Source organism: Rhinopithecus bieti, unplaced genomic scaffold, assembly GCF_001698545.2.
Source record: "Rhinopithecus bieti isolate Rb0 unplaced genomic scaffold, ASM169854v2 scaffold_1583, whole genome shotgun sequence".
Classification (NCBI taxonomy): domain Eukaryota; kingdom Metazoa; phylum Chordata; class Mammalia; order Primates; family Cercopithecidae; genus Rhinopithecus; species Rhinopithecus bieti.
In genome coordinates this window covers 1,241,619-1,256,790 of record NW_016803645.1, presented here as the reverse complement: position 1 = coordinate 1,256,790, position 15,172 = coordinate 1,241,619, and the positions used below count along the sequence as shown (strand labels likewise).

At 40.5% G+C, this 15,172-nt stretch overlaps 2 protein-coding genes across 3 annotated transcripts in view; one reads left to right on the top strand and one right to left on the bottom strand.

Moving 5' to 3' along the window:
* Positions 1-15,172, bottom strand: part of TFB1M (transcription factor B1, mitochondrial) — a 60,358-nt gene that overhangs the window by 8,358 nt on the left and 36,828 nt on the right. The window lies entirely within an intron of this gene.
* CLDN20 (claudin 20) lies at positions 10,003-14,392 on the top strand. The gene is made up of 2 exons (XM_017892043.1): positions 10,003-10,203; positions 13,553-14,392. The coding sequence occupies exon 2, from the start codon at positions 13,651-13,653 to the stop codon at positions 14,308-14,310; it is 660 nt and encodes a 219-aa protein (XP_017747532.1). The 5' UTR covers positions 10,003-10,203; positions 13,553-13,650; the 3' UTR covers positions 14,311-14,392.

Sequence of the window (15,172 nt, the reverse complement as noted above, 5' to 3'; positions counted from 1 at the left end):
GATTTGTTCCAAAAATGGACTCATGGTAATTCACAAGGACACATTCAAATATCAAAGGAAAAACATTTAAAGACGGAAATGGAGTCAAAACAGTAACTACACACACAAAAATGCTGACGGAGACCACGGTCTAGGAAATGGGAAGTCTCGTCATAATTGACAAAAGCCTCAGTGTCCAGGAATTGTTAAAGTTGTTAATGAGAATCTCATACAGACTCAACGAAAGGCAAAGAGAATAGGGCAATTTAGGAGGTGTGGGCTGCACCACTGCTTTTCAAAAGGAACTCTATTGTGGAAATCCCATAGAGGTTGTCATTTTCTCTTAAGAAGACTTGCTTCTAAAGATCCTTGTGGCCACATAATTCCTTAAAAAGATGGAGATCGGAGAGTGGCTTTTCTGGTTGTGTTTATTTTAGGGTAGAAGGAAAACAACTGAATATGATGTGAGACTTTATGGACAAGAAAGTGAAAATAAGCTGTGCTGAGCCTCATGCATCCTGATGTGCTGTGGGAGGAGCCTGTGGTGCCTGAGCTATGTTATCTAGGCCCCGGATCCCCGAGACCCTGCACCTACCTATTTAAACAATCAATGACCCTGTCCCCGAAGGTTTCAGGTCAGCTACAGCTGCTCCTACTGGATGGAATGGGAAATAGAAGGCTTTGGTGGTAAGGGGCGGTGTGGGCTGACGCAGGCTGAGAACGTGCCAAGCGGCCTTTCCACACCCCAAATGCCCACCCACAACGTCCATCAGCCTTCTGGTGAAGTCCACCAGGCTGTTCTCGTGAAGATTCTATGGTGGAACAGTAGTTATGAGCAGTGACTTCACTAAGATGCCAAATGCTCTTAATACATTTTAGTAAGTGTGTTGAATTGTGTGCTGTATGTTGTTTCATCTGTTTCCTCAAGTTTAGTAACAACTACCTCTTCCTACAGGACTTCCCTTAGACCTTAACAAAACACACCATGGAACAGTGTCTGTCCAGCTTGGAGAGGTCTGTGGTCATCAGGGAAAGAGGGACTGAAGAAGATGAGGGGCTGTGGAGTGCACGCAGGGTTTAGGTGGGGTTGGGGGTACTGCTATAGGGAGAGAAGAAAGGTGGTTTCAGCTCAGGGCAGTTCTGGGGAAGGAAAAAGAAGACCTGATCTATGAATGGCGGAGTGCAGGCAGCAGCCCAAGACACACTCCATTGACTTCAGATGTCAGGTTCCTTCCCACAAACTCTGCACTATCCTGCCTACCTTGCCTCCTCCTGATTTGTACAGAGAAGTGGCCCCAACTGTCAGGCATGTGTCTGACCACTCTCTACACCTCACCAGCCTTCTCTAACTGGACTCTCCATTCCCCTTTCATCCCCTGAGCTCCCTGGTGCCCTCATCCCTGCCTCCCATTATCCAGGACTCATCTCCTGTAACCCTTCAACTCCAGTTCTCCCAGTGACACAGAGCCAATTATAGCAATTCTTACTAGCAGCCTGCTAGTCTCCAGAAAAAATACTCTTAGCAAAATCTGAATAAAATCTAATCCCTGCCTAGGCCTAAAGCCATGAAGTATTATCAAAACTCTACATAAGGCTTAAAAATTATTAAGACCAAAAACACAAATACAGATAGATGAACTCTCCTTCCAGTACAGAAACTGCCACTTCCAGCTTCCTTATATTTTTAATTTTGGCCTCATCTTTATTTGCCTGATTTCATTCCTTTGAGATATAGTTGGTATTTGTAAATACAGGAAATGTCTAACTTTCACTTGCTTTTAAAATCCTGAACAAATATAGCAGTACCCCATGTAAACTACAGCAGTCGACTTCTAAAGTTTGAATACAATTCCAATACCCTGCTAAGTTGGCTTACATCACGTCCCAGCTACAACAGCACTCCCCTCAGAAATGCAGTTACTATTTAGTGGGAGAGTCTGTAGAACTCAGTGTCAACAAAGCTCTTCCAGTTATGTCTCCTGCTTCTGGGATGGCGAGGACCTCTCCCGTACCACCCCTTCCTCTCCCTTTCCCCCAAAGGCACCTTTCAGAATTACTCTGAATGATGGAGCCCATTTTTTTCTAGAACTATAGGAAAACTGCTTGGTAACTATGGTAACGAATACAAAAATGCTTTTTACTTGTAACTGAATGCTTATTTAAAATTACAACTATTATTTTTTCTTCCTTGAGTTTTAAGTCTGTTAATGGGTTTGATTACAAAAAAGAAATCAGTACAAAGGCATTAGAAGTACTTAAAATATTCTAGTTCAATGCTGCCAGCCCTTTTCCAAACTCAGTCTATCAGTATACCAAAATGACCTACTAAAATTTCAAATGAAAGGATCTAAAATGAATTTAAATATTTGCCTTTCTAACCCTATACGTCAACACCGTAGCAAGCTAAGACTGTTTCTCAGTGTTAGCAGCTTTAGCCATAACAGGCCCAAAGCAGATGTCCTAGTTTCCAGGCCAGGGTGTCTAGGACGTGACGGGTTATCAGCTCAGAGCAGCACTTGGAACTCACAAGGGACCTGGGCTAAGGAGATATTAAACCTTAAATCTTAGATATTAGATATTACAACTGAGAACTGTAATCAACATGATATACAGATGACACTGAAGAATGTACAACTCAGTTCCTGATGATTATCATGTGCCCAAAAGCTAAGTCACGACCACATGCACAGATGCAGAAACAATACTGGCCACTGTCCACGAAAGGGTCTTCATTCAACACTCTCATGGTGTTCAAGACCGTTAGAGGACAAGATAGTGGAGAGGAAAAATGATGAGGAAGTTATTCTGTAATTAGCCAAGACACAGCCATAACTTAAGACAACAGAAGGGCTAGTGAAAAAAAAGAAAAAAAGACCACAGGGAACAATCAATAAGACTTTAAAGAACAACATATAAGAAGGATTGAAAGTCCAAAGTGGGATGATCACGGGCAGACCTGGGTAGTTGGGAACAGGAAGCGTTTGGCATCTTGCAGGCTATAGGCACCACAAGATGGAGCACAGGAGGACAGGGGCTTGGGAGAGTCACGTCAGTGTTGGGTAAAACAGAGCAAGATGAGTGCCTCTGGATGCTTGGTTTCCCCACCTCCAGGGTCTGCTTGCTCTTCAAGTACCTCCCCCAAGCTAATGACAGTTCACTTTAGGACATCACAGGTCTCAAGGTTACAAGTTTCCCAGGTAAGGAGAATCCCAGGTAGAGGCAGCAAGTCACTGATGCCTATGATATGATAATTATGCATGTCATAGAAAAAGAAAATACTGACAAATGTGAATGTAGATCAAATTTCCTAGAATTGGTTGACTCTACCTGTGATCCATGTCCCAAAGCCAATTTAAGGAAAGAATTTCCACTGTAAAACCTTAAAGCTGACAGCATTCTAAGTATTTCAAACCAACTGGTTCAATAAAGATAACTACACAGTCAGTACCTATCCTAAAGTTTACAATTTGCGTTATTGTAACAATATTTATTTCTGCAGAAGTTCTGTCCTCACCCTTTTTTCTTCCTACAGATCTTTGTTTTTTTCTCTTTCTTCTTGAGATCATAAAAAAAGAACAGATTTTAAACAGTCACACACTGTTTCCTCTCAGAGCAGATGTGGTAGGAAGAATTGAGGCCAAGAGAGTGACAGGGAATGCAGATCACAATGAGAAATAAGACTAAGAAATGTGGTGAGGGGGATGAAGAGTTTTTTTTACTGTGTAAATTATGTAAATGGACATATGTATGTATGTAAATTATACCTATTAGTAATAACAACAACAAGATGAGTCAGTGTCTCTTGGTTCTAACAGATTAAACAATTTCAGGGAGATGCACGTGTATCCTCAAGAAAGCGCAAAATGGAACAAGAATTGACAATTGTTGTATAAAGATTTTCTGTTATATGTAATCTGGAGTTCCCAGATGATCAGAGGGAAAAGACCTTCCTAAAACCAGGCCTTTTCCACAAGCCATGACCTTGGTGTCTGTGAAGCAGCCGCATCTGGAGGTGCCCTGTGTTTCTGTCCCGGGCTGTGCTCCCACTTGGTTTGTGGATGTGGCAGGAGTTGCCTGAGGCAGCTTCGAGGCTGCCCAGCCCGGCCATGGGTGTGGCAGCACATTGGCAACTGCCAGGGTCTGGACCCTAGCGCTGCAGGTCCTGAGCAACTCCAGTCCCTCAGAGTGAAGCCAGGACCTCAGAGAGGCTTGCAATCTAAACAAACTCAGATGGTACTTGGTAAAGCTATTAATATTATTAAAAGACAGAAATAAAACATGCACACAAATCTAGTAATTCATAATAAACCATAATTGTCAAACGGACTAGACATCACACTGAAGATGCTTGGTCAGTACATTTGTATATTCATAGCTGATACTGTTAATTTCCTAAGGCTGGGCCAGGAGAAAAACATCATTTTAGGATTAGGTCAAATCACTTTAAATCTGTGGGGCTGGAACAGGTAACTATTTTATCTTACTCTGAACTGTCATTATTTTCAAGGTTGAATGGAAAGCAAACAAGAAAAAACATTTGTACTAGTCAGGGTTCTCTAGAGGGATGGAACTAATGGAATTACATATAAAGAAGACTTTATTAAGTATTAACTCACTCGATCACAAGGTCCCACAATAGGCCATCTATAGGCTAAGAAGCAAGGAGAACCAGTCCAAGTTCCAAAACTAAAGAACTTGGAGTCCGATGTTTGAGGGCAGGAAGCATCCAGTACAGGAGAAAGACGTGGGCTGGGAGACTAAGCCAGAGTCTCTTTTCACATTCTTCTGCCCGCTTATATTCTAGCCGAACTGGCAGCTGATTAGATGGTGCCCACCCAGACTGAGGGTGGGTCTGCCTTCCCCAGCCCACTGACTCAAATGTGGATCTCCTTTGGCAGCATCCTCACAGACACACCTAAGATCAATACTTTGTATCCTTCAATCCAATCAAGCTGACACTCAGTATTAACCATCACAACGTTGTTTTTTAAATTCAGAACCCCGATTTCTCATTAGAATTAAGTCGACAGCATTTGAGAAACACAAGGATGGGGCTCCATCCCAGAAAAATAAGAGCCACTGGGTTCGGCCTGAGCCTCTCGGGGCTTTTCCAAAGCCCTTGTGTGGGCAGAAGTGAGAATCACAGGTTTGGGGAACAATCCCAGTTGCTTGGGAAAGTATCACACAGTCAACTCAAATCCTGGAGGCCAGAAGTGCAGCTAGAGCCCTGTGATACCGCCAAAGCCAGCCTGAGTCCCTGCTGGGTACAGCTCACCAGGGAGGATGAAAAGCCAGACACAAACTTCCCCAGTCTCGCTCACAGTTAAGAATGACCAAATGAGCCAGTTCTGGAAACTGAGACATTAAAGCAAAGTCTGGGGTGGGGGTGGGAGAGGGGAAGAGAACTCTAGAATACTTTGCTGCCTTTTTTTTTCTTTTCTTTTCTTTTTTTTTGAGATGGAGTCTCACTCTATTGTCCAGGCTGGAGCGCAGTGGCGTGATCTTGGCTCACTGCAACCTCCACCTCCTCCCGAGTAGCCGGGACTACAGGCGGGTGGCACTATGCCCGGCCAAGTTTTGTATTTTTAGTAGAGATGGGATTCACCATGTTGGCCAGGCTGGTCTCAAACTTCTGGCCTCAAGTGATCCACCTGCCTTGGCCTCTCAGTGTTGGGATTATGAGCGTGAGCCACCACGCCTGGCCGTAGAATACAGTGCTTCTTGATGAAAGGGTCAGCTGAGGCAGCCATCTCATAGCTGTTGAAGTAAAAATATAGAGACAAATCTCCAAATTCAATGTTTTATTTGGGAAGCAAGAATTGTAATTCAGGGCCTACACACAGACCAGGTGGTCTTTGGAGTGTCCAAAGAACAAAGGGAAGGCTGGGAGTTTTATTAGAGAAATGTTATGTGTTGTTTTGAAAGAAAGCTCATTGGCACTAGAGAAGCTTTTGGGTATTGGGGCAAGCTCTGATTGGTGAGTGACGACAGCAGGTAAAACCAGTCTTAGAGTCACAGTAGGTGGTCCCAGCAGCTACGGTAAAACTGGTCTTGGTGTTACAGCAGGCTGTTTCAGCAGCTGGGCTGATAGAAAGTATAAATTTTGGAGCAGGTGCTATGGTGCTATGTGCCCTGAGTGCTTTTTTCTCCTGGCCCCTTGACTCTGATTTAGTTGGGTAAGACAAGAATGACCTAATTTGTATCATCAACTTTCACACAGTCAAGAAAAGTTCAGTTTGAAGGAACAGAAAAACAGAATGAGCTGGAATCCTTAAGAAGAGTTTTAAACTGCAGAACTAACCTTGAACAGTATTGACTTCCAAACAATGAGTCCTTATAGTTTAGTCTACTGTTAGATTTGTCTGTAATTTGTCCACTGAAACATGTGAAACCAATACAAGCCTAAAGCCCCTTCTATAAATTTGTTTTCAAAATGTAGACAGGAAATTTTGGGTTATTTTTACAGACTGAAGATGCCCTTGACTACATTATATATATATTTAATTATATTTGCAGAATTTATGAACACCCTTTATCTTGAATTCATTTCCTATGCAATCTCTCTACTCATCTAGTTAGTTCTATTTAATTACTTCCATTACCACAGCCTTCCAGAGTCCAACTGTCTCCAATTTTGATCTCTTTAAATCCTCCACACCATAGCCAAGTGCTCTGTAAACCACAAATTCCACCACGAAAAAACACTCTGATGGTTCACACTGCCTCTACTGGTGGCCTTCAAACTCTTTCTTGAAGAAAATGTCAGCCACCAAAGTGTTTCCCCTCAACCCCGATCCCCAGGCTTCTTTGATTAGGGTAGAGGTCTCTCTCACAAGCCTGTTACTGGGATCCAGTGATGAGACGATGGAGTGCAATGCTTTATAAACTGTTAAGCTCTACAGGAAGATGTGGTATTGTTATTTCCAAAATACTCAGTTGAATTACTGATTCTTTCAGAAAGACAATAAAAGCCTGCCTGAACATCCAGATTAACATCACTAAGCAACACCACACACTAAGAGAAGCTAAAGGAATTTCTGCTTGAAGATAAATGAAAACATTCTAAAGAAGAAAGATGGACCGCAATCACTCAACCCACAGCAGACTTTGCAGGAACTGAGAAGTAAATGCTGGTATGTAAAGCTACAGAGATTTCTGGGTTAATTTGTTTCCACAGCTTATAAACTACCATAGAGAGGTAGGACTTGCAAATACATTCTTTTCTAATTAGAGGTGGGGAAGTGCTATGTAGTATGTCAGGGGTTCAGAAATCGCTGTTTTGGGCCTCAACCCCATTCCTGCAATTTACTCATTTTACAACCTTAGTCAAAAGTTACTTCTCTGCAGCTTAATTTTCTTTTCCTTTTTTTTTTTTTTTTTTTTTTTTTCTTGAGACAGAGTCTCGCTCTATTACCCAGGTTGGAGTGCTATGACATGACTTGGCTCACTGCAACTTCCATCTGCTGGGTTCAAGCAATTCTCTTGCTTCAGCCTCCCGAATAGCTGGGGCTACTGGCGTGTGCCACCATGCCTGGCTAATTTTTGTATTTTTAGCAGAGACAAGGTTTCACCATGTTGGCCAGGCTGTTCTTGAATTCCTGACCTCAGGTGATCCACCTGCCTCAGCCTCCCAAAGTGTTGGGATTACAGGCATGAGCCACCGCGCCCGGCCAGTTTTCTTATCTATAAAATTCCTCTTATCTCATAGGTTTGTTTTGAGAATTAAGTATTATAGCACATTAAGCAGTACCTGGCATATGGAAAGCAGGTTATAAATGGTAGATATTATTATTAGCAAGATGACAAACTAGAGTTCCAAAATTACTTAAAATTCTAGTCCTGTTTAGAAATATTTTTAAACATTCAAGTGCAATTTATAGTTTAACATTATATACTTAAAGTCAGTTTCTGAATTCATTCATTGAGCAAATATTTATTGTATCCCTACTACGTACCAGGCACTGCTCCCGGCACAGGGGAATCAGCGATGAACAAAACAGAGAGAGGTCCCCGCCCTGTAGGGCTGACCTTCTACCTCAGAGGTCTTGTGCTACAGTGGAAGCAGAAGAGGGGCTCAGAGGTGGAAGGTTCTTGTTCTAGTCTGAATTCAGAAACAAAACAACTTGTTGACTGAAGGGATGTTGGATATGGAATCAGGGATGACTTTTAAGATCTCAGGCTGGCCAAATGGAAAGAAGGATTTGCCATTAATGAACACGGGAAAACCATGGGGAGAACAGTTTGGGGATGGTCAGGAGTTCAGTCTTGTGCCACGACAGGTCGGAGTTATCCATCAGTGGCGCCAAGTCAGCAGACAGAAATACAACTTGGGAGTTCAGGGGAGAGGGCCGGGCAAGAGATTTAAGCTGAGGGGTCATAAGACTCATCTAGAAGAGTCTCTAGACTTAAAAGATTAATATTCCTTTAATGTCCACATCAGAAGTAGATAGGAATGTTGATAAAACTACATTTCTGTTTACACTTCTACTTTCCTAGCTCCTTTTTTATATAAGAAATTCTTTCTTCATTAAAGGTCTATAGCTAAAGAGAGTTGCTTCCATTTCAGTTTTTCTTTCTAAAGCAGGCAATTAATATTTTATAGGATTATTGTTTGCATCAAGGCAAAAAAATAATCAAAATGTTTTGAGAATAGAAATTTACATTAAATCATGTTTAACCCATTTACCCTTCAGCGAGCTTCCTTATGCTAGAGGTTAGAGTGGGGAGCAGCTGGGTCCCTCCACCTGCTGTCAGTCAGCCTCACAAAGCTTATGTCTACACTAACAACCACAGTGACTAGCACAACAAGCCAGGATGCTGGAGGGCCCTGGTGAGGTTTCTTCTGATGCAGCACTAATGACACTGCTGTGACTACTAGTGTCTGCAATTCAACTCAACTTCTTCCAGTATTTATTTATGCACTGAATTGTTTGTATTTCCCATGAAATAAAATAAAAGAACAAAGCCAGTACACATAAAGCTTATAACGACTTAGAGAGGTAAGACTTAACATGTAATCAACACTATGGCTAAAAAGCAAACCCACAGATGTTAGATTTAGAAAAGAGGAAAACAGTATCTTGCTAAATGTCAAACTTAGGATTAAAACAAACAAAAACAAAAAATCCAGATAACTGAAACACGTGTTTGTTTATTTACTACTTTTAAACAAATGATTAAAGTCTAACATGGTTGTAAACAGTTGTTAAATTTAAAAATCCAATAATCAAATTATCTTCTTTCTGTATAATGGCTATGAATTTATAGCTTGTAGAATAAAACTTACTGAGGAAGAAAAAAATGAGAACCCAAAAGGATGGCAGTGAAATCCACGTGTACCATTATTCATGGGCTACAACCTCAGTATCTGATCACAGTCTTATCTGCTGTGTCTCCTCACATCATTTTGGGTAATTTATTCATAAAATTTCCTGAATCTCTATAGTTATACTCCACAGATCTTTCTAAGTGGAAGGAATAACAAGAAAACTCAGGGCACCACACACACACAAATACCGGTAGGGTCAGTGATCAGATTCTAGTCAAAAGTTGTTGCTGGGTTTTCTTTTATTGAAAAAAAATACATATTTTAAAAAACTTTCTTCTGAATGATTATTTCTGAAAGTTAACGATTTTGTGAATTCAGGTTCCAGACAAGTCAAGAATACCAGGGAAAAAAGGGAGTCTCAACTCTCATTTGTAAAGCATGACACAGTTAAAAATATTTCAGACCACATTCTTGAACGGAGGACATAAAGTAATACATTATATCTTTCAACATAGAGAAAATTTCAAAAATAAATTATAACTATGTGACTAAAACATAGTATTAAAAGAAAAGAAGGCCTTTTTGTGAGTACCCAAATAATTCCTCCTCTGTACAGTGACACAAAAGCATTTTTAGCTTTCAGGTTTCAACAAATCCTGCTGTAACAACAACACCCTCCCTTCCCCGCCTCTCCTTTCTTAATTCTCCCACATCTCAAAAAATGAGATGGAGAACCTGGTATTTATCTTCTAACACCATCAGCAGTTTTTACTTCTCAGATTTCTATGTTGTCCTTTATTTGCTTTTTTCAAGTTAACTTATTGGAGCTTTATAAACATATCCAGAATTTCTGAAATAAGCCTCACGTATATGGTTTTTCTTCAACATAACTAACTGAGGTTAATTTGAAGACAACTGACTGAAGGAGTTAAGACAGTGAAGGCTACGGACGAAAGGTATGGTAAATAAAACATGTCTTAAGGCTTAGAGATCTAAGAATAGGTATTTCAGTATTATTTAGTTTGAATTATAAGTTGTAAATCTGCTTTTAAATATTATTTTTGATATAAATAATTCTTGTCTGGAAAGCTGACTACATTTTAGTGAAATCTACAACAGACTTTCTATTGGCAAAGAGTTCAAAAACTGAACGTGCTTGGTTCTGTTCTGTGTGCACTGTGTTTTGGGACCATGAGAGAGTTTTCACTATAGATCATGTAAGTTTTTACATGCGACCCCTCCCCTCTGCTTCTGCTTGCCTTCACAGTATTTCTCTACCACCACCACAGCCACTGGAACAAAGTGTGTCTTTATTCTCTACGAGATAGAAATTTTGAGAGACCAGGCCGCAAATGGTATTATGCTTGTGGCTGGAGGGTAAACTGCAATATAGCCAAAATACCAGTATATTTGTATGAGCAGAAAGTGACCTTTATTTGGAGAACAAATTCTTTCTACATAAGTTCTCTATGAAGAAAAAAAGCATTTGAATCTAATATTCAATAGTAAGCAAGCACTATGCTAATTAAATGCAATGTCATATTGTTTACACTGATTTTGGCTGTCTGTAATTGATCACTGCCAGTACTTGTTAATTATGATGAACAAACTGTCTTCATGTCTGAAATATACTGAAAGTTATAAAATGTACTGGTTAATGGGAAGAAAAGGATTATAATTGGTAAGCTGAACATAGATTGACAACATACAAAGGTTATTCATTCAAAGTAGAAAGAAAGAGAGAGGGAGAGAGAACAGTGAGCAAGCAGATGCTGTTAGAAAATGTTACAGCAACCCCACACTTGAAGAATCCCTAAGGTGAAAATGGTCCGGAGGCAGTAATTTAGCAAGCTGGCTGGAGTCCGAAATGCTAAAACCTAAACTTGAAAACAGCTATTATAAAACTGTAAACATGTGCTTGATTTTTTTCTAGAAACTTTAACTTTGTTCTACTTTGGTCTAAGTTTGGAAAACAGAAAAGAAACTAACTGAATGATACCAGGCGAATCCTAAGCACACTGATGTTTACAGACAAGTCTGACTCTTAAGAACTTAAAATCCTAGGGAAATTCTTTTCTAAAATGGTAAGATTTACATTTTCAGATTATGTACAAAAACAGAACAGCACAATCCAGATAGTCTAGGATCTAACATCTTAGAGAATCAATGTTTGTAGCTATGCAAAGTTTGTACTTTAAATTTAAATAGGCAATGGATTAGTACTATTTCAAATATTTAACCAAAGCCAGGCATCAATCTCCTTGCTGAGTCATCTGAAGCTGAGCCATTTGCCCTATTAACTTCCTCTACAGTCCTTTTTTTTCCCTGGTGGGGAGGCGAGTGGGTGAAATATACAGTTAACGGTGCTTTTTGCCTCCAGATGTAGTGTTTTCCCTGGTTCCCATGGGAAACACATAGGGGGAGATTTTAGCAGGAAGTGTTGCGGTAAATGGGGGAAATGATGCGGGATGATCCCGTGAGGTAGGAGGGGTGGACAGAGATCTGAACACTGCAGGTTGGCTGCTGAAGACTGTATAGCATGGGGTAATATCCTAGCTGAACATCCTGATCTGAAAAAACGAGGATGCTTGAGATTGTCTGTCTGAGGTTTCTTTCAGCTCTAAGATTCTATGAAAATAAATCAGCCCAAGGAAAGAAGAGAAAAAGGGAAAAGATCTAAATAATTTTAAACATCAAATGTCACAATACACAAGAAATACAAATACTAATAATGATGTCAATTTTAAACTACTGAGAACTTTCCGTGGCTTAAATATTGTTCAAAGCCCTTAAAATGTATTAACTTATTTAACCCTATGAAAGAAGTATTCCAATCCTTCCCATTTTCCAGAAGAGGATACTGAGGCACAGAGAGGTATAAAGCTAAGAACTGGCCCAGGTGTTTTTGACTCAAGAGCCTGTATTGCCTTTTGTGAAATACCTATGAATCACGATACAGCCACTTCATCCTATCAGTCAAAATTAATTCAGAACAACAAAGAAAGTCAGTACTGCAGTATTTCAGAAACCATTACATTTTTCTCAAAGAAGGCAGTAAGCAGTGCCAGATGGGCTAGATGGGGGAACAGGAATAGAAAGATGGAATCAGAAGTCTTTTGTTTCTTAAAACACAGCCAAGCCACAAAGTAGGTGTAGTCTTTTCCTTGCTCTTAAAATAAACAAAGAAAATAAAGGGTTAAATTATTTTGGGTATCCTTTCACATACAACTAATGGTGTGGTTGTTTCTGGTATGTATTTTTGAGATCTGCCATCACTACTTCTGAATTGTTTAGAATAGCCGGCTTCATTTTGGCCAGAAAATGATTCTAGTCCCAGTTAGAAAGGACTTCACGTTCTTACACACAAAAACAGTGGCTTAATTGTTTTGAGTACCAGGTTCCTGAAGTAAAACAAGTACTAACCTCAGTCAGGATTTTGTAAACAGGTATTAGCTAGAACTTAGGGATAACCATGCCAGAAACTTAGACTTCTTTCTGCTGCTTTCCTTCCTCCTCAAATGGTTCACTTGGGCTATGTGCCTGGCTCTGTGGGTGTGTCATAAAGATCTGTTTATGAAAGCCATTTCTTAAATACTTTTGTATTTATAAACCATCTTTAAAAGGTGGCCTTAATTTATTTTCTTATTACCTACTATTTTCATTAAAAATAAAATCATTTGAAAAACCTATAACGCTATTAAAATTCTTTATCAGGCCGAGACAGGCAGATCACGAGGTCAGGAGATCGAGACCATCCTGGCTAACACGGTGAAACCCCGTCTCTACTAAAAAATACAAAAAACTAGCCGGGCGAGGTGGCGGGCGCCTGTAATCCCAGCTACTCGAGAGGCTGAGGCAGGAGAATGGCGTGAACCTGGGAGGCAAAGCTTGCAGTGAGCTGAGATCCGGCCACTGCACTCCAGCCTGGGTGACAGAGCGAGACTCCGTCTCAAAAAAAAAAAAAAAAAAAAAATTCTTTATCAGATACTATAGCTGGAATTTCAAATGTCTAAATCTCCTAACAAGGTACATGTCCACTTTACAGTTTCAGCATATGTTGAGTTTTAAAAATAATTAAGTGGGCAACTGCTTTCTTTATGCCCTGTATCAACACCACCCATGCATATCACTCAGACCAGTCTTCAAGGCCCAGTGGGAGCTTTTCTCCTCCGGCCTACAGCATCCTCATCTGCTTGGGGGCTGGAGAAGAGGGGTACTCAGGTGTGTTCTTGGCTCCTACTCAAAAGGGAAGCCTTTTGTTTACTTACACTTTCCCTCAATCCTGGTTTTGTCTTCTTTCCTTAGGCTTTGTTATTTGGTTCTCCACTGCGCAGAAATAGATACGACAGCCAGCATTGTTAAGCATCAGGATTTTCTAAGAGGACAGACTTAACAGTAACATCATGGCCTCAGCAGGACTTCAGCTCCTTGCTTTCATCCTGGCCTTATCTGGGGTCTCTGGAGTGCTCACAGCCACCCTGCTGCCCAACTGGAAGGTGAATGTGGATGTGGGCTCCAACATCATAACAGCCATTGTGCAGCTGCACGGGCTCTGGATGGACTGTACGTGGTACAGCACTGGGATGTTCAGCTGTGCCCTGAAACACTCCATTCTGTCCCTCCCCATCCACGTGCAGGCTGCGAGAGCCACCATGGTCCTGGCGTGTATTCTGTCTGCTTTGGGGATCTGCACTTCCACAGTAGGAATGAAATGTACTCGCTTAGGAGGGGACAGAGAAACCAAGAGCCATGCTTCCTTTGCTGGAGGAGTCTGTTTCATGTCTGCAGGAATCTCTAGTTTAATCCCGACAGTGTGGTACACAAAGGAGATCATCGCAAACTTTCTGGATCTGACAGTTCCAGAAAGCAACAAACACGAACCTGGAGGAGCTATCTATATCGGATTCATTTCAGCAATGCTGTTGTTTATCTCTGGCATGATTTTCTGCACCTCTTGTATAAAAAGGAATCCAGAAGCTTGGCTCGACCCACCCACGCAGCAGCCTATCTCTAACACACAGCTCGAGAACAATTCCACACACAATCTGAAGGATTATGTGTAAATAACTGAGTGATACATATGAAATGGGATTTTTGGGTGCCAAATGGGACTTTTAGATTTTAAAAAATCAGGATTATGCTTAACTTTCCCTACAAAGAAAGTAGAATGTAAAATACTTTAACAACTACAAGGTAGTTTAAAATGCCAATAAAACTATCATACACAATTATATCTGTCTGAAGAGTTCTTTATTTTTTCCATTATTGTTTCCATGTTTTACTTAAAGATTTATAATTGAAAGAGGTTCTGATTACATTCATAAGGCAATTAATTGATAGCTCTTTTTCTTTTTTAAGATAATTTGCTGATACAGCTTTCGAACTGGATTTTATAAAAGAACTAAACTGCCAAGTATAAAAAGTACCTTGCCCTGGTGTGAACCAAGAACATTCTCCACTTTGCTATGTGGTTGGCAACAACATAGCAACTTGCTTCTGTTTTAAAGCTACAGTGTGTGAATGTACATTAGGAATACAAGAGCTGCCTATTCCATTCAGATGCTGCCAAAACCATCCATCCCAAGTCCCCACCTCCTGTGACCAGCCCGTTTCTTTTTCATTTTAGAAAACCATCTACATATATTTGTAAGAGCTGACAATATTATATGCAAACCAAGATTAGGCAGAACTGAAGACATTGGTAAATGCTACCACAGTAAAGCAAAGCCAAACCAAACTAAAATCTCTAGGACTCTTAAAGCATTAAGTACAAGCTAAGTGATAACAACAACAGTTTGCTTCAAAATGTTTAAGAACTCCCTTCTTCTGCTTCTAGCAAGAGTACTCTCCACAGGTTAAGTTCATTTATCCTATAACATTCTGGATTTACTACCATCCCACTTCCCCTCTCATTTACTAGTATTT